At 43.9% G+C, this 22,759-nt stretch overlaps 1 protein-coding gene across 1 annotated transcript in view; it reads right to left on the reverse strand.

Annotated features, from left to right (window-relative positions):
- The window catches only part of nuak1b (NUAK family, SNF1-like kinase, 1b), a 79,348-nt gene extending 68,733 nt beyond the window's left edge, over nt 1-10,615 (reverse strand). Inside the window, exon 1 of the mRNA XM_043713269.1 lies at nt 10,331-10,615. Coding sequence (XP_043569204.1) covers nt 10,331-10,480 — 150 coding nt within the window. The 5' untranslated portion in view covers nt 10,481-10,615. The remainder of the gene's footprint in view (nt 1-10,330) is intronic.
- Nucleotides 10,616-22,759: the final 12,144 nt, after the last annotated feature.

Consider the following 22,759-nt stretch of genomic DNA (forward strand, 5'->3'; position numbering starts at 1 on the left):
GCTCCCAAGCACTGAGAATGTCACCTAGACAGGGGACGAAACGTTTGCAACAAAAATTTCCAGCTCGGCGAACAGAACCACAACAACGAGCACCCGAGCTACAAATCTTCACCCAAACTTTGTAAAAACCCTTTGGATTCTCCTTAATTCTATTTGCCAAAGCTATCTCATGTCCCCATTTTGCTCTCCTGATTTCCCTCTTAAGTATACTCCTACTTCCTTTATACTCTTCTAAGGATTCACTCGATCTATCCTGTCTATATCTGACATATGCTTCTTTCGTTTTCTTAACCAAACCCTCAGTTTCTTTAGTCATCCAGCATTCCCTATACCGACCAGCCTTCCATTTCACCCTGACAGGAATATACTTTCTCTGGATTCTTGTTATCTCATTTCTGAAGGCTTCCCATTTTCTAGCCGTCTGTTTACCTGCAAACATCTGCCTCCAATCAGCTTTCGAAAGTTCTTGCCCAATACCCTCAAAATTGGCCTTTCTCCAATTTAGAACTTCACCTTTTAGATCTGGTCTATCCTTTTCCATCATGATTTTGAAACAAATAGAATTATGGTCGCTGACCCCAAAGTGCTCCCCCACTGACACCTCAGTCACCTGCCCTGCCTTATTTCCCAAGAGTAGGTCAAGTTTTGCACCTTCTCTAGTAGGTACATCCACATACTGAATCAGAAAATTTTCTTGTACACACTTAACAAATTCCTCTCCATCTAAACCGTGAACACTATGGCAGTCCCAGTCGATGTTTGGAGAGTTAAAATCCCCTACCATAACCACCATATTATTCTGACAGATAGCTGAAATCTCCTTACAAGTTTGTTTCTCAATTTCCCTCTGACTATTAGGGGGTCTATAATACAATCCCAATAAGGTTATCATCCCTTTCTTATTTCTCAGTTCCACCCAAATAACTTCCCTGGATGTATTTCCGGGAATATCCTCCCTCAACACAGCTGTAATGCTATCCCTTATCAAAAATGCCACTCCCCCTCCTCTCTTGCCTTCCTTTCTATCCTTCCTGTAGCATTTGTATCCTGGAACATTAAGCTGCCAGTCCTGAGCCATGTTTCCGTAATTGCTTTGATATCCCAGGCCCATGTTCCTAACCATGCCCCGAGTTATCATAGCAATGCCTTCCCTGTTAGGCCCCTTGCATTGAAATAAATGCAGTTCAATTTGTTAGATCTACCTTGTCCCTGCCTGCCCTGACTGTTTGACTCGCTTCTGTTCTCAGCTGTACCTGTCTCAGATCGATCTCTTTCCTCATTATCTACCTGGGTCTACCCCCCTCCCCATTTTACTAGTTTAAATCCTCCCAAGCAATTCTAGCAAATTTCCCTGCCAGTGTATTAGTCCCCTTCCAATTCAGGAGCAATCTGTCCTTCTTGTACAGGTCACTTCTACCCCAAAAGAGATTCCAATGATCCAAAAATGTGAATCCTTCTCCCATAAACCAGCTCCTCAGCCATGCATTCATCTGCTCTATCCTCCTATTCCTGCCCTCACTAGCTCGTAGCACTGGGAGTAATCCAGATATTACTACCCTTGAGGACCTCCTTTTTAAATTTCTGCCTAACTCTCTGTAATCTCCCTTCAGAGTCTCAACCTTTTCCCTTCCTATGTCGTTGGTTCCAATGTAGACAATGACCTCCTGCTGGCCTCTCTCCCCCGTGAGAACATTCTGCACCCTCTCCGAGACATCCTTGATCCTGGCACCAGGGAAACAAGACACCATTCTGCTTTTTCTCTGCTGGCCACAGAAACGTTTGTCTGTACCTCGGACTACAGAATCCCCTAACACAATTGATCTCTTGGAAGCCAACATACCCCTTGTTGCATCAGAGCCAGTCTCAACACCAGAAACTTCATGCTACGTTCATGCTCCGTTCCCCTGAGAATCCATCACCCCCTACATTTTCCAAAACAGCATACCCATGAGGTATCTTTAGCAAACAGAGTTAAGGAAAATCCCAATGCCTTTTATTTATATATATAAGGAGCAAGAGGGTAACTAGAGAAAGGATTGGCCCACTCAATGACAGAACAGGAAAGGTATACGTGAAGTCAGTGAAAGTGGGTGAGATTCTTAATGAGTACTTTGCATCAGTATTCACTGAGGAGAGGGACATGATGGATGTTGAGGTTAGGGATAGATCTTTGATTACTCTCGGCATAGGGAGGGAGGAAGCGTTTGTATTCTAAAAGGCATTCAGGTGGACAAGTCCCCAGGATCGGATGGGATCTATCCCAGGTTACTGAGGGAAGCGAGAGAGGAAATAGCCGGGACTTTAACATATACCTTTGCAGCATCCTTGAAAATTGGGAGGTCCCAGCAGACTGGAGAATTGCTAATGTGTCCCCTTGTTGAAGAAGGGTAGCAGGGATATTCCAAGAAATTACAACCAGTGAGCCTGAAGTCAGTGGTAGGGAAGCTGCTGGAGAAGATACTGAGGGATTGGATCTATTTCCATTTGGAAGAAAATGGGCTTATCGACGACACAATATTTTATAGAATAGAATCCCTATAGTGTGGCAACAGGCCCTTTGGCCCAATAAGACCACACCAACCCTCTCAAGTGTAACCCACCCAGACCCTATGTTTACCCCTGACTAATGCATCTAACCTACACATCCCTGAACTCTATGGCAAATTTAACATGGCCAATTCACCTGACCTGCACATCTTTGGATTGTGGGAGGAAACCAGAGCACCCGGAGGGACAATCTGCAAACTCCACACAGACATTTGCCCGAGATTGGACTCGAACCAGTGTCCCTGGCGCTGTGAGGCAGTGGTGCTAACCACTAAGCTATCATGCCCACTTTCGTGCCCACTTTACCAACTTAATAGAATTCTTTGAGGAAGTGACAAAATTGATTGATGAGGGAAGGGCTGTAGATGTCATATACATGGACTTCAGTAAGGTGTTTGATAAGGTTCCCCATGGAGAAAATGAAGTTGCATGAGGTCTAGGGTGTACTAGCTAGATGGATGGAGAACTGGCTGGGCAGCAGGAGACAGAGTAGTAGTAGAAAGGAATTTTTCAAAATGGAAACCTGTGACCAGTGGTATTCCACAGGGATCTGTGCTGGGACCACTATTGTTTGTGATATACATAAATGATCCAGAGGAAGGTATATGTGGTCTGATTAGCAAGTTTGCAGATGACACTAAGATTGGTGGAGTAGCAGATAGTGAAGGGGACTGTCAGAGAATGCAGCAGAATGTAGATAGATTGGAGAGTTGGGCAGAGAAATGGCAGATGGAGTTCAATCTGGGCAAATGCGAGGTGATGTATTTTGGAAGATGCAATTCAAGAGCAAACTGTACAGTAAATGGAAAACCCCTGGGGAAAATTGATGCACAGAGAGATGAGTGTGTTCAGGTCCATCGTACCCTGAAAGTAGCAATGCAGGTCAATAGTGGTCAAGAAGGCATATGGCATGCTTTCCTTCATCGGACAGGGTATTGAGTACAAGAATTAGCAGATCATGTTACAGTTGTATTAGACTTTGGTTTGGCCGCATTTGGAATACTGCGTACAGTTCTGGTCAGCACATTATCAAAAGGGTGTGGATGCTTTGGAGAGGGTGTAGAGGAGGATGTTGCCTGGTACGGAGGGCACCAGCTATGAAGAGAGGCTAAATAGATTAGGATTATTTTCATTGGAAAGAAGGCGGTTGAAGGGGGACCTGATTGAGGTCTATAAAATCATGAGAGGTATAGACAGGGTAGATAGCAAGAAGCTTTCTCCCCCAGAGTTTAGGGGGAGTTGGTGGAATCGATTCCTAGAGGTCACAAGTTCAAAGTGACAGGGGAGATATACGTGAAAAATTCTTTACGCAGAGGGTCGTGGGTGCCTGGAATGCATTGCCAGTGTAGGTGGTAGAAGCGGGCACGATAGTGTCATTTAAGATGTATATAGACAGATACAGGAATTGGCACGGACAGAGGGATACAGATGCTTGGAAAATAGGCAACAAATTTAGATCGAGGATCTGGATTGGCTCAGGCTTGGAGGGCTGAAGGGCCTGTTCCTGTGCTGTAACTTTCATTGTTCTTTGTACCTCAGATCTAAGTGACATCCTAAGTGGCATGCTAAATTGCCCGTAGTGTTAGGTAAGGGGTAAATGTAGGGGTATGGGTGGGTTGCGCTTCAGCGGGTCGGTGTGGACTTGTTGGGCCAAAGGGCCTGTTTCCACACTGTAATGTAATGTAATCTAATCCCTTTTCATTTTTAAATTGTGCTCCTGGTTCTGGACTCCCTGACCACTGGAAACATCTTACCTGCATTTATCCTGTCTATCCCTTTAAGTATTTTGTAAGCTTCACTGAGATCACCCCTCATTCTTCAAACTGTAGAGAATACATGCGCAGTTTGTAGAATCTCTCTTCACAGGAGGTTCCATCATCCCAGGAACAAGTCTGGTGAACATTTGTTGCACTACTTCCTCAAATAAGATGATCAAAACTGCACTGGATACTCTAGGTGTAGTCTAACCAAGCTCCTTTACAATTGAAGCAATACTTTAGATTACTTACAGTGTGAAAACAGGCCCTTCGGCCCAACAAGTCCACACCGACCCTCCGAAGAACAACCCACCCGGACTCATTCCCCTACATTTACCCCTTCACCTAACACTATGGGCAATTTAGCATGGCCAATTCACCTGACCTGCACATTTTTGGGACTGTGGGAGGAAACCGGAGCACCCGGAGGAAACCCACGCAGACACTGGGAGAATGTGCAAACTCCACACAGTCAGTCACCTGAGGCGGGAATTGAACCCGGGTCTCTGGCGCTGTGAGGCAGCAGTGCAAACCACTGTGCCACACACCTATACTCAGATCCTATTGTACTACGGGCTAACATTCCATAACCTTCCTAATAGCTTGCTGTACCTTAAACTTAAACTTCAGTGACTTACTGACAAGGGTACCCAAGCCCCTTAATACTTTCTAAATCTCCTACCTAGGTGACAAACTCAAATTTATCCACATTACCATATATATTTAAGTAATAGTCAAACTTTTTTGGACTACTTTTTAAGGTTAACTTTATGGAGTCGACTGTTATGCGGATGCTAATTTTGAGGGGCTGAAATTCATGCCTGTCAAAATTCATACAGTATCATTAGCAGAAGCCTTACTAATCTCTAAATGAATAAAGAAAAAAAAATACACACCGAATTATAGTAATTCTGGAAACCCAAAACAGAATATGAGGGCTGGTGGACTGGATGTCCGGAGCGGAGCAGGATGGCCAGCAGACTGGTTCACAAATATTGATCTGTTATCTGTGAAGAACTAGGGTCAACTTTTACATGAGATATATGGAAAATTCCAGATTTTTTTGGCTGAAAATAGGGGTTTCCCTTTAGAAGAAATCAACTATAACTTTAGTATGTATGGTATATTCCATCTGCCATGTGTTACAAAGGTGTACTGTATCTTTAAGAGAAGGAGGAAAATAGTAAGGACTAACTGAAAGCACAGAGTGTCCTGAACAAGGTAAAAACACTTGGTTGAAACAAATCGCTGGTTTTGTGTTGCCATGGAACAAAAACAAATTCAAATTCAGCCATGCAGTTTAAATTATGCTCCACGCACAAAAATCCAATTGAATTTGAATTTAGTGTTTTGAATACATCAATCCAATGAAATGATGTGATATTTTGAGGTATAAAACTGGATATTTTGAACAGTTAGAGGGAGAACTGCCAAGAAAACCAACAAGCATAGACTGTTAGCTGAATAACTCTCCAAAGGTACCTGTCCATAAGAACTTTGTGCTGCAGAACACTGAGGACAACCTAGAAAGATCACAAAAGAGAAATGACAAAGCTGACTGGTTTTGAAATGTCTTTTTTTTGTTGTAAATCTTAATTTTTTTTAAAATCAGACCAATATTGAAGAGTGGGAGATAAAAGATAGGTTTAAGAGAAAGGAATCATAAATAGTGGTTCTAGTGTTCTCTGTTGGACTTAAAGAATAAATTTGTTAATTTTTACTTTAAATAGGGAAATCTGGGATAGTTCTTTGCCTCTCGAGATTTAACAGATTACGGCACGAGGTCAGCTCCTCTAAGTGTCAGGTTTAAATTAGCAGAGGAGTTTATCCCTTGTCGTAACACATGTTCTTACCCATTCAAGAAGCCTGTCCATATTCTCTTGAAGCTTGTATCTTTCTCACAATTCCCATTCCTGCCTAGCTTTGCACTATCTGCAAATTTGGAAACGCTACCTTTGATTCCCACCTCAAAATGATTGATATATTTTGTGAACAGCTGGGGTCTAAGCACTGATTCTACCCCACTCAGTCTGAAAATGTTAAATAGTAGGATAGGGTGACATTGGCTACCTTCCAATCCATGGTAATAATTTCAGAATGTAAGGAGTTTGGAAAAATGCTCATTAATACATCGACAATCTTTAAAACCAGCCCCTTCAGCACTCTGGGATATAAAATATCAGGTCCTGGGGATTTATTAACTTTCAGCTCCATTAATTTCTCCAGTACAATCTTCCTACTAATATTAGTTTCCTTCAGCTCCTCGTTTTCCATAGCCTTTTAGATACCTAGTTCTGGAAGATGTCTTGTTTCTTTCTCAATATAAACAGACACAAATTTAGTTTCTCTGCCATTTCTTTATTCAGTGCCAGTACAAGCTTTAGTCCATTGCTTTTTTTTTGCTAGATTCCATTCATCTTCTACTTTCCTTTCCCTAATCGTCCTTTGCTATACAGCATACTTAAAACATCCTGATCCGCAGATTTATTATTTCAAATAATTTCAGAAGCTTTTTCTTTTAATCTTATAAAATCTTTAACTTCCTTCGTCAGCGATAGTTGACTGTCTTTTTGAGTTTTTGCATGTTAAAGGAATTCCTGGTTGTAAGTCATGTAATAGCTCTTTAAAGACTGTCCATTGCCTATGTACAGTCATGCCTTTTAGTATACTTTCCCAATCGAGCTCAGTCAATTTGTGCCTCATGCCTCCATATTCTGTGTAGCTTTGGGAGTGGACACACTGTCTGCACTGGTACTGTGATTAGAAATCAATGCCATGCACTAGCACTGAGAGGCTACAGGCTGTAGGAGAGGGCACTCACTTTGTGTAATGGCACTCTGACTAGGTATTTATTGTGTGCACTGGCAGCGGGATTGAGTACTCTGGGTGCACTGACACATCCACACTCAGATTTGCCAGGGCACAGAAAGTTGCCATTTGGCTCATCATTTTTCATTTTTAAAACAGTCACCCATTTGCATGATGCTTGTGAATTTTATAATTATATCCAGTCTTCTGCACTGTGCTGAATATCCACTGGGAACTATGCACTTCCTTCAGTCTCAACCTCTTTACATAGATCAAAACTCCAGTATGTTACCCCAGTCTCCTGGTCCCTGGGTCATTCCCAACTTCTCTCATTCCCTGTGATATTCCCAGTTTCCCAGCTCTCTGATACACAGTTTTATAGTACCTGTGATATCTGGTACAGGGAGTTGTACAACTGGTCCATTTTCAAGAACTCAGCGGTCAACCTAAATGAATATGCTACTACCGTCACTGACTTCGTCAGTAAATACATGCCAAAGAAGTTAATCCGTGTTCCCCAACTGGAAACCATAGATGAACCAGAAGATTCACTCCCTACTGAAGTCTGAGGCGTTCAAGTCACGTAACCCTGAAATCTAGGTACAATATTTGCAAGGGATTGCAAGAGACAATACCAGACTAAACTAGAGTCCTAGACTAACCACACAGACTGTGGCAAGGCTTACAGGCTACAAAGCGATGTTGAGTAGAATGGCTGACAACCATGTATTCCTTCTGGATGAGCTAAATGCATTTTATGCTCATTTTGAGTAGAATGTCAGTGAAATGACGTCACCTGCCCACAGTCACCGCTACAGACGTCAGACCAACCTTCTTGAGGAAGAACCCACGGAAAGCAACTGGCCCAGATGGAGTCCCTGGCCATGCACTCAGGTGCTAAGCAGACCAACTGGGGGAGTACTTGCAGACATCTTTAACCTCTCCCTACCAAGATGTGAGGTTCCCTCCTATTTCAAGAAGACTATTATTATTCCGGTAGCAAAGAAAAATAAGGCAACATGCCTTAATGACAACCGCCTGGTAGCTCTGACATCCATCATTGTGAAATGCTTTAAGAGGTTAGTTGATCTGCGACAATTTGGCTATGGCTATAACAGGTCCACGGCAGATACCATCTCTTTTGCTCTACACTCATCCCTGGAACAGGGCAACAGGGAGGCTCAGTGGTTAGCACTGCTGCCTCACAGCACCAGGGACTGGGTTTGATTCCATCCTCAGGTGACTGTGTGGAGTTTACACATTCTCATAGTGACTGCATGGCCTTCCTCTAGATGTTCTGGTTTCCTCCCACAGTGCAAAGATGTACAGGTTAGGTGGACTGGCCATGCTAAATTGCCCATAACATCCAGGGATGTGCTGGCTAGGTAGGGGGGGGGTCTGGGTGGGATGCTGATGGGAGGGTTGGTGTGGACCTGATGGGCCAAATAGTCTGCTTTCGCACTAAAGGGATTCTACAATTCTATGAACATCTGGATAACATCAGACTCTTATTTATTGACTTTAGGTCCACTTTCAAAACCATAATTCCAACAAAACCCATCTCCGAACTCCGAATCCTAGGACTCTGTTCACCCCTCTGCAACTGGATCCTCGACTTCCTGACTCACAGACCGCAATCAGTCAGGGCAGGTGACAACACTTCCTCCACAATAATCCTCAACACCCTCGACTGCATGACTGAATTCTGCACCAACTCCATTTACAAATTTGCTGATGACAACATTGTAGTGGGTCAGATCTCGAACAATGACAAGACAGAATACAGGAAAGGACAACTTACTAGCATAGAGTAAAGACAACGATCTCTCCCTCAATGTCAGCAAAACAAAGGAGCTGGTCATCAACATCAGGAAGCAGAGTGGAGGGCATGTCCATGTCTGTATCAACGGTGCTGAGGTGGAGGTGGTTGACAACTTCATGCTCATGGAAGTAAAATATCACCAACAATCTGTGCTGGTCCATCCACATTGACACGACAGTGAGGAAGGCACTCCAATGCCTCTACGTCCTCAGAAAGCTAAAGAAATTCGGCATGTCCACAATGACTCCTATCAATATTTATAGATGTACCATAGAAAAAATCTCATCCTGATGCAACACAGCTTGGAATGGTAACTGCTCTGCCAAGACTGCAAGAAATGACAGCGAGTTCTGAATGCAGCCCAGTCCATCATGATCAGTCTTTCTTCCACTGCCTCTGGCTACACTTTCTGCTGCCTCAGGAAAGCAGCTAACATCAAAGACCCCTCCCACCCTGGGTTTACTCTCTTCCACCGGGCAGAAGATACAAAAGTTTTAAAACAGGTACCAAGAGATTCAAAAACAGCTTCTTCCCTGCTGCTATCAGACTCATATGGACCTCTCATATTAGAATTGATCTTTCTCTGCATCTTCTCTGTAGCTGTAATATATACTCTGTATTCTGTTCCGTTTTCCTAATGTACTTATGTAAGGTACAATTTATCTGCTTAGCACATAAAACACTACTTTTCACTGTACTTTAGTCCACGTGACAATAATAAATCAAATCAAATCAAATTAAATCTTAGGTTTTGGTCATTGTGACCCTCTCATTTTCCTAGTCTCCATTTAATTCCAGTTTACAGATTTTCCCCAATGTCTTCCATTCTCGGTGATATTCTCAGTCCCTATGATATTGCCAGTTTCTGTCTGAAATTCTTAGTTTCTTCCAGCCCCTCTATTATTCTCAGTCTCTGCTTTTAGGCATGACATTCCCAATCTCTTTCATTCCATACATTGTCCCAAGGTTCCAGGATACTGCAACATTCCTAGTTTCTCCCATTTCCTGAAATATTTTGAATCGTTCCCAACCTCTCTGCTATTCCCAGACAATGGTGGCTGTAACATTCCCAGTACCATTAATATTCCTAGCTTCCCAGTCCCTTTGGTATTTCCAATCTATCCCATCCTCAGTAATATTCAGATTTTCCCATACCTTGAGTTGTTACTAATCTTTCCCGTTCCATTCCAGTTTACAAATCCCGTGTATAATTTTCCCAGGTCCCTGTGTTATTCCCAGGCACGCCCTTCCCTGTATTATTCCCAGTCTCCTTGTTTCTCCCAGTCTCCTCAGACCCCTCGCTACTGTCTCTTCATTCCCTGAACTAATCCCAGTCTCCCATTATTCCTAGTCTCTCCACTCGCTATGTAATTCCCAATTGCCGGTATTTCCTTACCGTCCTGCCGGTGAGCCGCTCGGTAGCCGACTTGACCCGGCCGTACGTGCCCCTGCCCAGGGTCCGCCCCAGCACGTACCGGTGTTTCAGGTTGTGTTGATGCTGATGTCTCCGCACCGCGGGGGGCTCGGGCTCGGGCTCGGGCTCCATCCCCGGGGGGAGCGGGGACACTCACCCCGGCACCGAGCCTCCCTCAGCCCGGGCTCGGCCCTGACGGCAGAGCGGGGCGGAGACTCCGGCTCAGGAGGAGGGATAAATGTGGAAGGGCTGGACCGGGAGGAGGAGTGAGTATATGTGGAAGGACAGTGAGGAATGGGAAGAGGGAGAAAGGGAATAAGGGTTGGCCGGGCTGAGGAACGGAGTTAGTGAGGAATGAGGAGGGCCAGAATCAAGGCATAATGTGGAGTGAATCTCCCAATACGTGGGAATACGTAGATGTGTTTTATTCCATCATCTTATTCTGACAGCTTTTCCACATGGTAGGGGAGTCTGAAACTACAGGGCATAAGTTTAAGGTCATGAATGGGAAATGCTGATGTTGGACTGGGGTGTACAAAGTTAAAAATCGCTCAACACAAGGTTACACAACCACCTGTTGGAGGAGCAGCACTCCGAAAGCTAGTGCCTCCAAATAAACCAGTTGGACTCTAACCTGGTGTTCTGTGGTTTTTAACTAAGTTTAAGGTGAGAGGGAAGAGAAAAAAGAAGGGTCCAGAGGGGCATTTTTCTTCACACGGAGTGCGGCCAACATGCGGAACGGGCTGCCAGAGGTAGTGGTGGATGCAAGTACAATTTCATCATTTAAGAAACATTTAGATAGGTACATGGGGAGATATGGACCAAACCCAGGCAAATGGGACTAGTTTAAACAGTGAAAACTGGGAGGCATAGGCAAGTTGGGTCCAAGGGCCTGTTTCCAAGACCTGTGAGACTTCATGAAATCCAGAGATTCTACAAGCATATTAAGGGCAAAAGAGTAACGAGGGAGAAAATAGGGCCTCTTAATGATCAACAAGGCCCTTAATGTGTGGAGCCACAAGAGGTGGGTATGATCCTAAACAAATATTTTGTGTCAGTATTTACCATGGAGCAAGACATGGAAGCAAGAGAACTTGGGGAATAAAAGGTGATATCTTGAAAAGGGTCCATAATTACAGAAGATGAGGTGCTGGAGGTTGTAAAATGCACAAAAGTAGATAAATCCCTTGGATCTGATCAAGTGTCAGGGCAAGAGTTATTGTTGGGGGAAAGGCAATTATGATGCGATTAGGCAAGATTTAGGATGCATAGGATGGGGAAGGAAACTGCAGGGGATGGGCACTATTGCAATGTGGAGCTTATTCAAGGAACAGCTACTGTGTGTTCTTGATAAGTATGTCCCTGTTAGGCAGGGAGGAAGTGGTCGAGCAAGGGAGCCGTGGTTTACTAAACAGGTTGAATCTCTTGTCAAGAAGAAGAAGAAGGTTTGTGTTAGGATGAGATGTGAAGGCTCAGTTAGGGCACTTGAGAATTAGAAGTTAGTCAGGGAAGACATAAGGGGAGAGATTTTTGAGAAGATTTGTAGCTTAGGTTGATGGTAAGTATGTAAGTTAACTAGCTGAGCTGGAAGATTTGTTTTCAGATATTTCGCCACCATACTAGGTAACATCATCAGTGAGAGGGTCTGGTGAAGTACTGGTGGCACATCCTGCCTCTATTTATAGGTCTTGGTTTCATAAGGTGGCTAATGTCATTTCCGGTTCTCTTTTTCAAGGGAAGGTAGATAGGATCCAAATTGATGTGTTTATTGATAGAGTTTTGGTTAGAATGCCGTGCCTCTAAGAATTCTCATGTATGTCTTTGTTTTGCATGTCCTAAGATGTGTGTGTTGACTGAGTCAAAGTGGTATCCTCCTTGTCTGTATGAATGGATAATGTCTAAAAACAAATCTTCCAGCTCAGCAAGTTAACTTACATACTTACCTAAAGAGAGAACTAAGAAGAGCTAAAAGGGGGCATGAGAAGTTGTTGGCAGATAGGATCAAGGAAAACCCTAAAGCTTTCTATAGGTATGTCAGGAATAAAAGAATGACTAGAGAAAGATTAGGGCCAATCAAGGAAAGTAGTGGTAAGTTGTGCGTCGAGACCAAGGAGATAAGGAAAGCATGAAATGAATATTTTTTTGTCAGTTTTCACACTGGAAAAAGACAATGTTGTCGAGGAGAATACTGAGATACAGGCTTCTCAGGGTTGAGTCGAAAGTGTGGTGCTGGAAAAGCACTGCAGGTCAGGTGGCATCCGAGGTGGAGGAGAATCGATGATCGATGTTTCGGGCAAAGGCCCTTCAGCAGGAATGAGGCTAGGAGCCTTGGGGAGTGGAGAGATAAATGGGAGGGGGGTTGGGCTGGGGGGAAGGTCACATTGATGCCATTGGGTTGGAGGGTCCCAAGGTGGAAGATAAGGTGTTCTTCCTCTAGGCGTCGGGTGGTTAGGGTTTGGCGATAGAGGAGGTCCAGGACCTGCATGTCCTTGGCAGACTTTGAGGGGGAGTTGAAGTATTCAGCCACAGGGTTGGTTGGTGTGGGTGTCCCAGAGATGTTCTCTGAAGCATGCTCCAAGTAGGAATCCTGTGTCCCTGATGTAGAGGAAACTGCACTGGGAGCAACAGATACGTAAATGACACTTTGATGGATGTGGAAAGCTGCTTTGGAGCCTTGGATGGAGGTGAGGGGGGAGGTGTGGGCAGAGGTTTTGAATTTTCTGAGGTGGCAGGGGAAGGTGCCAGGAGAGGAGGGTGGGTTGTTGGGGGGACCTGACAAGGCAGTTGCGGAGGGAATGGTCTTTACGGAAAGTGGACAGGGGTTAGGAGGGAAATATATCTCTGGTGATGGGGTCCTTTTGTAGGTGGCAGAAATGGCAGAGGATGATGTGATATATACAGAAGTTGGTGGTGTGGAAGGTGAGGACCAGGGATTGAGGTTCACAAGGAGGCGTTGTTAGCAATTCTGGAAAGTGTGAAAATAGACAGGTCCTCGGGGTCGGATGGGATTTAACCTAGAATTCTCTGGGAATCTAGGGAGGAGACTGCAGAGCCTTTGGATTTGAACTTTATATTGTCATTGTTTACAAGAATAGTACCAAAAGACTGGAGGATAGCAAAAGTTGTCTCCTTTTTCGAGAAGAGGAGTAGAGACAGCCCTGGTTATTATAGACCAGTGAGCCTTACTTCTGTTGTGGGTAAAGTGTTAGAAAAGATTATAAGATATAGGATTTATAATCATCTAGCGAAGAATAAGTTGATTAGGGATAGTCAACACAGTTTTGTGAAGGGTAGGTTGTGCCTCACAAACCTTATTGAGTTCTTTGAGAAGGTGACCAAACAGGCGGATGAGGGTGAAGTGGTTGATGTGGTAAATATGGATTTCAGTTTGATAATGTTTCCCACGGTAGGCTATTACAGAAAATACGGAGGCATAGGATTGAGGGTGATTTAGCGGTTTGGATCAGAAATTGGCAAGCTGAAAGAAGACAGAGGGTGGTGGTTTATGAGAAATGTTCATCCTGGAGTTCAGTTACTAGTGGTGTACTGCAAGGATCTATTTTGGGACCGCTGGTGTTCATCATTTTTGTAAATGATCTAGTTGAGGGCGCAGAAGGATTGGTTAGTAAATTTGCAGATGACGCTAAGGTTGGTAGAATTTGGACAGTGTGGAAGGATGTTGCAGGTTACAGAGAGACATAGATAAGCTGCAGAGTTGGGCTGAGAGGTGGCAAAGGGAGTTTAATGCAGAAAAGTGTGAGGTGATTCACTTTGGAAGGAGCAGCAGGAATAGAGTATTGGGCTAATGGTAAGAATCTTGGCAGTGTGGATGAGCAGAGAGGATCTCAGTGTCCACGTATAGGGTTGTTAGGAGGTATACAATGTGTTAGCTTTTATTGGGAGAGGGATTGAGTTTTGGTACCATGAGATCATGCTGCAGCTGAACAAAACGCTGGTGTAGCCACATTTAGAGTATTGCGTACAGTTTTGGTCACTGCACTATAGGAAGGATGTAGAAGCTTTGGAAAGGGTGCACAGGAGATTTACCAGGATGTTGCCTGATATGGAAGGAAGGTCTTATGAGGAAAGGCTGAGGGACTTAAGGCTGTTTTCATTAGAGAGAAGAAGGTTGAGAGGTGATTTATTTGAGACATGTAAGATAATCAGAGGGTTAGATAGGGTGAACAGTGAGAGCTTTTTTCCTCAGATAGTGATGGCTAGCACGAGGGGACATAGCTTTAAATTGAGCGGTGTTAGATATAGGACAGATGTCAGAGGTAGTTTCTTTACTCAGAGAGTAGTAAGGGCATGGAATGCACTGCCTGCAACAGTAGTAGACTCCCTAACTTTAAAGGCATTTAAATAGTCATTGGATAAACAAATGGACGAAAATGGAATAGTGTAGATTAGATGGGCTTCAGATTGGTTCCACAGGTCGGCGCAACATCAAGGGTCAAAAGATCTGTACTGCACTGTAATGTTCTATGTTCTAAGTGTATCCCATGACATTGTGAGAAGGTAAGGAAGAAATTGCAGGGCCCCTAGCAGAGATATTTGTATTATAAATTGCCCCAGATGAGATGCCAGAAGATGGGAGGTTGGCTAATGTGGTGCTATTATTTAGGAAATCTTGCAAGGGAAAGCCAGGGAACTACACACCCGTCAGCCTGATGTCAATGGTAGGTAGTTTGTTGTAAGGGATTCTGAGAGACAGGATCTACATGCATTTGGAAACTAGGAGAAAGTGAGGACTGCCGATGCTGGAGAGTTAGAGTCAAAAGATGTTACGCTGGAAAAACACAGCAGGTCAGGCAACATCTGAGGAGCAGGAGAGTCAACATTTCGGGCATAAACCCTTCATCATGAATTTGGAGGGGGAAGGGGGCTGGTGGGAAGGTGGGTGGGATGGGAAGAGGTGGATGCAGCTGGAAGGAGGATGGAGCAGGTAGTTGGACAGGTCTAGAGGACATTGTCGAGTTGGAGGGTTGGATCTGGGATGAGGTGGGGGGAAGGGAGATTTGGAAACTGTTGAAGACAACGTATGCTGTAAACAGAAGAGCCTTGGGAAAAGTTGATGGGCAGAGAGATCTGGGAGTTCAGGTCCATTGTACCCTGAAGGTTGCTGCACAGGTGAATAGAGTGGTCAAAGAGGCATATGGTATGCTTGCCTTCATCGGAATGGGGTGTTGAGTATAAGAGCTGGCAGGTCATGTTAAAATTGTACAAGACTTAGGTTCAGCCACATTTAGAATACTGTGTACAGTTCTGGTCGCCACATTACCAAAAGGATGTGGACACTTTGGAGAGGGTGCAGAGAAGGTTTATGAGGATGTTGCCTGGTATGGAAGTGCTGGCTATGAAGAGAAGTTGAGTAGGTTAGGATTGTTTCCATTAGAAAAAAAGAGATTGAGGGGGTACTTGATTGAGGTCTACAAAATCATGAAGGGTATAGACAGGGTGGATAGAGGTAAGCTTTTTCCCAGGGTGAGGGATTCAATAACGATAGACCAAGCATTCAAGGTGAGAGGTGAAAAGTTTAAGGGAGATACACACGGAAAATACTTTACACAGAGGGCCGTAGGTGCCTGGAACGCGTTGCCAGCAGAGGGAGTAGAGGCAGGCACAGACAGATGCATGAGTAGGAATTAGATGATAGATTTAGATATTCCAACAGTGGCCTAACCAATATCCTGTACAGCTGCAACATGACCTCCCAACTCCTGTACTCAATACTCTGACCAATAAAGGAAAGCATACCAAACGCCTTCTTCACTATCCTATCTACCTGCGACTCCACTTTCAAGGGGCTATGAACATGCATTCCAAAGTCTCTTTGTTCAGCAACACTCTCTAGGACCTTACCATTAAGTGTGTAAGTCCTGTTAAGATTTGCTTTCCCAAAATTCAGCACCTTGCATTTATCTGAATTAAACTCCATCTGCCACTTCTCAGCCCATTGGCCCATTTGATCAATTCCTGTTGTAATCTGAGGTAACCTTCTTTGCTGTCCACTACACCTCCAATTTTGGTGCATCTGCAAACTTACTAACTGTATCTCTTATGCTCACATCCTTTGTGGGCGGCACAGTGGTTAGCATTGCTGCCTCACAGCACCAGAGACCTGGGTTCAATTCCCGCCTCAGGCGACTGACTGTGTGGAGTTTGCACATTCTCCCCGTGTCTGTGTGGGTTTCCTCCTGGTGCTCCGGTTTCCTCCCACAGTCCAAAAATGTGCAGGTTAGGTGAATTGGCCATGCTAAATTGCCCATAGTGTTAGGTGAAGGGATAAATGTAGGGGAATGGGTCTGGGTGGGTTGCATGTCGGTGTGGACTTGTTGGGCCGAAGGGCCTGTTTCCACACTGTAAGTAATCTAATCTAATCATCCAAATCATTTATGTAAATGATGAAAAGTAGTGGATCCAGCACCGATCCTTGTGGCCTCCAGTCTGAAAAACAACCCTCCACCACCACCCTCTGTCTTCTACCTTTGAATCAGTTCTGTATCCAAATGGCTAGTTCTCCCTCTATTCCATGAGATCTAACCTTGCTAACCAGTCTCCCATGGGGAACCTTGTCGAATGCCTTACTGAAGTCCATATAGATCACATCTACTGCTCTGCCCTCATCAATCCTCTTTGTTACTTCTTCAAAAAACTCAATCAAGTTTGTGAGACATGATTTATGATGCACAATCCCATGTTGACTATCCAGAATCAGTCCTTGCCTTTCCAAATACATGTACATCCTGTCCCTCAGGATTCCCTCCAACAATTTGCCCACCACCGATATCAGGCTCACCGGTCTATAGTTCCCTGGCTTGTCCTTGCCATCCTTCTTAAACAGTGGCACCACGTTAGCCAACCTCCAGTCTTCCAGCACCTGACTTGAGACTATCAATGATACAAATATCTCAGCAAGAGGCCCAGCAATCACTTCTCTAGCTTCCCACAGAGTTCTCAGGTACACCTGATCAGATCCTGGGAATTTATCCACCTTTATGCGTTTCAAGACATCCAGCACTTCCTCCTCTGTAATATGGACATTTTTCAGGTTGTCACTTTCTATTTCCCTATATTCTATATCTTCCATGTCCTTTTCCACAGTAAATACTGATGCAAAATATATGTTTAATATTTCCCCCAAATTCTATGGCTCCACACAAAGGCCGCCTTGCTGATCTTTGAGGGGCCCTATTCACTCTCTAGTTACCCTCTTGTCCTTAATGTATTTGTAAAAACCCTTTGGATTCTCTTTAATTCTCTTTGCCAAAGCTATCTAATGTTCCCTTTTTGCCCTCCTGATTTCCCTCTTAAGTATACTCCTACTGCCTTTATGCTCTTCTAAGGATCCTGTCTATACCTTACTTCTTTTTCTTAATCAAACCCTCAATTTCTTTAGTCATCCAGATTTGGAGTAAGGGATTGTGTTTTTCAGGACGGGGATTGAGAAGAGGTGTAGTCAAGGTAGCTGTGGAAGTCGATGGTTTTGAAAGAGATGTCCATGTTGAGTCATCGCCAGAGGCAGAGACAGAGAGGTCCAGGAAGGGGAGGGAGGTGTCAGAGATAGTCCAGGTAAACTTTAGAATTCCTACAGTGTGGAAACAGGCCCTTCGGCCCAACTAGTCCACATCAACCCTCCAAAGAGTAACCCACTCAGACCCATTTACCCCTAACTAATAAACTTCACTTTGGGCAATTTAGCAGGGCCAATTCACCTAACCTCCACATCTTTGGATTGTGGGAGGAAGCCCACGCAGACACGGGGAGAATGTGCATACTCCACATAGTTGCCCGAGGCTGGAATTGAACCCGGGTCCCTGGCGCTGTGAGGTAGCAGAGCTAACCACTGAGCCACCGTGCCGCTCCTGACTTGAGGTCAAGATGGAAGGTGTTGGTGAAGTTGATGAACTGTTCAAGCTCCTCATGGGAGCACGAGGTGGCTCCAATACGGTCATCACTTTTGCAGAGGAACAGGTGGGGCATGGTGCTGGTGTAAGTCCGGAAGAGGGACTGTCCCACATATTCTACAAAGTGGCAGGCATAGCTGGGGCCCATGTGGGGGCCCATGGCTACCTGTTTGGTCTGCACATTTCCTACGAAGAGGCAGGCATAGCTATCCCTCTGGTTTGCATGTATCCTATGAAGAGGCAGGCATAGCTGACACATATCCTACAAGGAGGCATTTGGAAAGACAATGTCTGCTTTGGGATAATCATTATTGCTTTGCGCATGGGAAATCATGTCTCACAAACTTGCATGAGTTATTCGAAGAGGTGACCAAGAAGATAGATGCAGGAAACATGGTAGATGTTGTGTACATGGACAAGACCTTCGAGAAGGTTCCTCATAGTAGAATGATTGGTAAGGTTATATCACGTGGAATCTACAGAGTGCTAGCCAATTGGATATGAAATTTCCTTGATGTCAGGAGACAGAGGGCAGTGGTAGAATCATTGAGTCATAAAGCATGGAAGGAGTCCCTTTGGTCCAACTAGCATGCTAACCGTGTTCTCAAATGAAACTAGTTTCACTTGCCTGCGTTTGACCCATATCCCTGAAACCTTTCCTATTCATGTACTTATCCAAATGTCTTTTAGATGTTGTAACTATACCTGCATCCACCATTTCTTCTGGCAATTCATTCTACATATGAACTACTTTGTGTTCCCCACCCCCCACCCATGTCCTTTTTAAATCTTGCTCCTCTCACCTTAAAAAATGCCCTGTACTTTTGAACCTTGTCAAAGGCTTTACCAGAGTCTATGTAAACAACATCTATCACTCTGCCCTCATCAATCTTTTGGTTACTTCCTCAAAAAACTTAGTCAAGTTTGTGAGACATGAGACTTGCTAGTTGTCCTCAATGCTTGTGGTATTTGTAACTAGGTTGATGAGTTAATGGCACAAATCATTGCGAATGATTTGGTAGCCATTACAGAGACCTAGTTATAGGATGGTCACAACTGGGCGTTAAATATCCAGGGGTATCAAACTATTCTAAAGGACAGACAGGAAGGTAAGGGAGATGGTATCGTTCTGATATTCAAGGACGACATCAGGGTGGTGCTGAGAGATGATATGGGTTCTATGGACAATACGGTTGAATTCATTTGGGTGAAAATTAGAAAAGGTCACTGATAGGCGTAGTCTATTGGCTACCAAATAATAACAACACATTCAAGTGGGCAATAAACAGAAACGACTAATGCCGGTAAAAATGGTACGGCAATTATTATGGAAGATTTTAATCTGTATGTCGATTGGTCAGGGTATCCTTGAGGAGGAATTCTTTGAGGGTATCCGCGATAGTTTTCTTCAACAATATGTAATGGAACTGACGAGGGAGCAAGCTATCCCAGATTTGGTCCTGTGTAATGAGACAGGAATAATTAATAATCTCATAGTGAGGGATCCTCTTGGAAGGGGCGATCATAGTATGGTTGAATTTAGAATACAAACGGAGAGTGTGAAAATAAAATCCAATACCAGGGCCCTGTGCTTAAACAAGGGACACTACAATAGAATAAAGGAGGACTTGGCTAAAGTAGGGACCATTGACGAGCAGTGGAGGACTTTCAAAGAAATTTTTCAAAGTGCTCAGCAAAAGTATATTCCAGTGAAAAGGAAGAACTGTAAGAAAAGGGGTAATCTGCCATGGGTGTTCTAAGAAAATAAGGGAGGCTATCAAATTAAAATAGAAGGCAACAAAGTGGCCAAGAACAGCAGGAAACTAGAAAATTGGGAAAACTTAAAGGTCAACAGAAAGCCACAAAAAGAGCTATAAAGAAAATTAAAATAGAACATGAGAAAAACTAGCAGAGAATATAAAGACAGATAGCAAAAGTTTCTATCAAAATATAAAACGAAAAGGAGTGGCTAAATAAACATTGGCCCTTTAGAGGATGAGGAGGGGAATTTAGAAATGATGAAATGGCCAAGACATTTTGTTGTCAGTCTTCACAGTGGAGAACACTAATAACATGCCACTAAGTGACTAAGGTAGGTGAGGACCTCGAAACAATCATTATTACAGAAGAGGCAGTGTTGGGCAAGCTAATGGAGCTAAGGATAGACAATTCTCCTGACTCGCGTGGAATGCATCCCAGGGTGCTAAAACAGATGGCGGGGAAATTTCAAGTCCACTGGCCGTAATTTTCCAAAATTCGCTGGACTCTGTGGTAGTCCCAGCAGATTGGAAAACAGCAAATGTGACGCCACTGTTTAAAAAGGGAGGTAGACAAGAGATGGGGAACTATAGACCAGTTAGCTTAACCTCTGAATGGGGAAGATACTTGAGTCTATTATCAAGGAAAAAATAGCAAGGCATCTAGATAGAAATTGTCCCCTTGGGCAGACACGGCATGGGTTAGTGAAGGGCAGGTCATGCTTAACAAATATTTTGGAATTCTATGATGACATTACAAGCAAGGTGGACAATGTGGACCCAGTGGATGTGGTGTACCTAGATTTCTAAAAGGCCTTTAACAAGGTGCCGCACAAGAGGCTGCTGCGTACGATAAGGATGCATGGCATTATGGGTAAAATATTAGGATGGATAGAGGATTGGTTGACTTTCAGGAAGCAAAGATTGGGGAGAAATGAGTGCTATTCTGGTTGGCAATCAGTAACTAGTGGGTGTGCCTCAGGGATCAGTGTTGGGACCACAATTATTCACAATTTGATTTGGAGCTGGGCACCATGTGTAATATGTCAAAGTTTGCAGATGACACTAAGATGAGTGGCAGAGCAAAGTTTGCAGAGGACTGTGAAACTTTGCAGAAGAACATAGATACTTTGAGTGAGTGGGCAAAGGTCTGGCAGATGGAATGCAATGTTAATAAATGTGAAGTCATCCATTTTGGTAGGAGTAACAGTAAAAAGGATTATTGATTGAATGCTTAAAAGTTGCAGCATGCTGCTGTGCAGAGGGACCTTGTGCATGAATCACAGAAGGCAAATATAATTGTGTCCTTCTTTGCTAAAAGGATTGAGTTTAAAAGCAGGGAGGTTATGTTACAGCTGTACAGGGTGCTGGTGAGGCCACACCTGGAGTACTGTGTGCAGCTTTGGTCTCCTTACTTGAGAAAGGATGTGCTGGCATGAGAGGGGGTGCAGAGGAGGTTCACGAGGTTGATTCTGGAGTTGAGGGGGTTGGCTGATGAGGACAGACTGAGTAGACTGGGATTATATTCATTGGAATTCAGAAGAATGAGGGGGATCTTAGAGAAACATATAAAACTATGAAGGGAGTAGAGAAGATAAAGGTAGAAAGGATGTTTTCACTGGCGGGTGAAACTAGGTCAAGAGGGCATAGCCTCAAGATTAGAGGGAGCAGATTTAGGGCTGAACTGAGAAGGAACTTCTTCACCCAGAGGGTTGTAAATCTCTGGAATTCCTTGACCAGTGAAGTCGTTGACACTACTTCAGTAAATGTTTTTAAAGCTAAGATAGATTTTGTTTTTAACAATAAAGGAATTAACGGATACAGTGAGAGGAAGGTTAAGTGGATCTCAGTCCACAAAAAGTTCAGTCATGATCTTATAGAATGGCAGAGCAGGCCCAAAAGGCCACATGGCCTCCTCCTGCTCCTAGTTCTTATGTTCTTATGTTAATCAGTCCTTGCCTCTCCAAATACATGTAAAACTGTCTTTCAGAATCACCTCCAACAGCTTACTATCTTCCAATGTCACGCTAACAGGTCTGTAGTTCTCAGGTTTCTTCTTTCAGCCTTTCTTAAATAAAGGCACAACATTAGCCACCCTTCAGTCCTCTGGTACCTCACCTGTGGCTGTAGATGAAATAAATCTCTGCTAGGGGTCCCATGGTTTCTTCCTCAACTTTCCACAATGTCCTGGGATATACTTGATCAGGTCCCAGATTCATCCACTTTTCCAGTTTCTAAGACCTCCGGTACTACTTCTTCTGTAATGTGAACTGCTTTCAAAACATCAATATTTATTTCCCTGAGTTCCTTAGCCTCTATTTCTTTCTCCACAGTACAAATGGAGCAGAAATATTCAGTGAGCATCTCTCCCACCTCCAGAAGTTCAAAACATATGCAAACTCATATGCAATCTTTAAGGAGCCCTAGTTGCTCTTTTGCTCTTAATATACTTATAGAAATTCTTTTGATTATACTTAACCTTATCTGCCAAGATAATCCCTTTGATATCCCTTTTAACCCTCCTGATTTCCCTCTTAAAAATGCCCCTACACCCTTCATAATGTTCGAAAGATTCATTTGATCCCAGTTGTCTTCATCTAATGTATGACTCTTATTCTTGACTAGAATCTTTATTCGAGGGGAAAGTGAGGCCTGCTGGACACACTTTCCTCATTCCTGAAGAAGGGCTCAGGAACATCGATTTTCCTGCTCCTTGGATGCAGCCTGACCTGCTGCGCCTTTCCAGC

Source organism: Chiloscyllium plagiosum, chromosome 23 (genome assembly GCF_004010195.1).
Source record: "Chiloscyllium plagiosum isolate BGI_BamShark_2017 chromosome 23, ASM401019v2, whole genome shotgun sequence".
NCBI classification, from domain to species: domain Eukaryota; kingdom Metazoa; phylum Chordata; class Chondrichthyes; order Orectolobiformes; family Hemiscylliidae; genus Chiloscyllium; species Chiloscyllium plagiosum.